At 41.9% G+C, this 2,179-nt stretch overlaps 1 protein-coding gene across 2 annotated transcripts in view; it reads left to right on the top strand.

The window, feature by feature from the left end:
- The first annotated feature begins 8 nt into the window (after positions 1–8).
- Positions 9–2,179, top strand: part of LOC134069977 (MAGUK p55 subfamily member 3-like) — a 61,384-nt gene continuing 59,213 nt past the window's right edge. For both annotated transcript variants that reach the window (XM_062526154.1, XM_062526153.1), the window contains exons 1-3: positions 9–35; positions 1,312–1,430; positions 2,056–2,133. In XM_062526154.1, coding sequence (XP_062382138.1) covers positions 11–35; positions 1,312–1,430; positions 2,056–2,133 — 222 coding nt within the window. In that variant the 5' untranslated portion in view covers positions 9–10. The remainder of the gene's footprint in view (positions 36–1,311; positions 1,431–2,055; positions 2,134–2,179) is intronic.

The raw sequence follows: 2,179 nt of genomic DNA, 5'->3' as shown, positions 1-2,179 counted from the left end.
ATCAGAAGCCATGCCTGTCCTTTCCCCAACCACAGGTGAGATTTGGCACAATGACAACTCTTTATCTTGGTATCTATCTAGTATCTATCTAACTTTTCCTTTCTGGTTTATGAACACATTGGGTTGGTTTCCTGGACATAGTGTTACTGATAGCCTAGTGCTAGACTAAAACTTCAATGAAGATTGAAATAAGCTAGCTAACTTCCACTGAGAATAAGCTTGAAGTCTAGGAAAAAGGCTATCCGTAATTTCACATCTGTTAGCTACGGCTTATACAGTAATTTTGCCAAAACCTCTTGCTAAGAGGTTAATACACAGGGGCAGTTGATATGGTATTAGGGTAATGTTTCTTTTAACTTAGCATAAAACACTGTCCTGCGGCTTATACACAATGCGGCTAATAGGCTACACAGGAAATTGTGAGGAAAAAGGCTAAATCCAGCACAGGACACTGGACATTTCTGTGTTTTACACTGGTGTCACCAGACTGCTCTTGATACAGAGGCCTGGTTATCATTTTACCTTTTGACTCTGTGGAGAAAGCCAGAATAAGCACGGGCTCGACTCGTACGGTGATTACACGGCTTGGATTTTAGCGCACAGCGAATTCTTAACACTGAACACAAATTTGTCTCTGGAGACTCTTCTTGATGGATGACTGTGACAAGTAGGCCGCGTCAATAAAAAAATTTAAAAAAAGCAATTCCTTCCTGTCCTGTTGTTAGCGAATAAATTGATTGATTCCTACAAATGACTCCAGACCACCACTGACAGAACAGTTGATTTCAATATTGTGTTAGCGCCAGTAAATTATCGGTGCCCTGTATGATGTTATTGCTGACACGGCCATTCATTTGAGAAGCATTACTCGGCACATAAAAATCGATCCATTCTCCACAGGGCAGGTGAGACATGGCACCACCTAACTGTATGTCTCTCCATCTTCTGCAGGGTCCGCGTTTAAGACAAATGGGTAGAGAAATAGGCAGAGTTAATGACATGTGTAATGGAGGCTGATTTTGATTTAATTTGATTGTTTTTTTTAATGGGTTTTTGAATACCCATTAAAAATGTAGATATTAAAAAAATATTGTTTTGGCCCCAGCTGTGGCGCAACTGGCTGGGGCACCTGCACGTCGGCGACTCCGGGTTCGATTCCCGCCCTGTGGTCCTTTCCGTATCCCACCCCCGCTCTCTCTCCCATTCACTTCCTGTATCTTTCCACTGTCACTGTCAATGAAGGCATAAAACGCACAAAAAATATACTTTTAAAAAAATATATATATTTTGAAAATATCTCCTACATTACAGGGCTCCACGAGCTGTTGGCTCTGCTCACCTCCCATCTCCATCCAGATGCCAACCAGAAAGAGGACCTGGGCTTCCTCAAGGAGGTCTTCAGCGAGAGGAGTCTGGGGTACCTGATGAAGGTGCGTTGCCTAAACTGTCCAATCGAAAAATGAAAACGTCTTCAATAAAAAGTTCAGGGTGCTCGTGCATTAAACTCTCACAAGATTGTTTCAGAAGTGTAGCAACCAAATCTTCCTTGGAAACTGAAGGTTTTAAATACATTTGTTTGCTCTAAAATACACGTCCTTATCGGATTTACCTTGTTGCCATAAGCGCAGTCATTGGTTGTGTTGAATGCACTGCTCTATCTGTCATCTTATAAAGCCCGCCCCATGGCAGATAAATAATTGTGATTGGCTCCCAGATTTTTGAAACAGTGGGAACGGGTGTCAAAGACCTACAGAGCAAATTCAAATTTACTAACCGGTTCATCTGGGTTCTCCCAGCCTAGAGTGGTAGGTGAGGTAGAAGATAGACATTTTTGTCTATTAATCAACTAATAAAGTAGGTTTCATTTCTGTCATAAACAAGGTCATTAGTTCAATACCTCCTCTAAGATATGTGAACTATATCTGAACTATGCTATGCATAAAACAGTCTGCAGTACGGAACGAAAAAATGTGTTGACCTTGCAGAATTGTCATTATGCTGAGAGTGTGTTTGTTGTAACCAGCCAATGTGGTGTGCTTGTGTCATGTTGTGTAGATCCATGAGAGAATGAGGTTGTATCAGCGTCAGAGCCCAACCCCTGTGCTCCACAGCGCCTCCTATCTGGCTGAAGATGTAAGTATACCAACTTAAAAACTCACCCACCATGTCAATGGTCTTT

The sequence above is a fragment of the Sardina pilchardus genome, chromosome 22, assembly GCF_963854185.1.
Source record: "Sardina pilchardus chromosome 22, fSarPil1.1, whole genome shotgun sequence".
Taxonomy (NCBI): domain Eukaryota; kingdom Metazoa; phylum Chordata; class Actinopteri; order Clupeiformes; family Clupeidae; genus Sardina; species Sardina pilchardus.
Note: the sequence above shows the minus strand (reverse complement) of the source record. Positions and strands in the feature narration are given on the sequence as shown.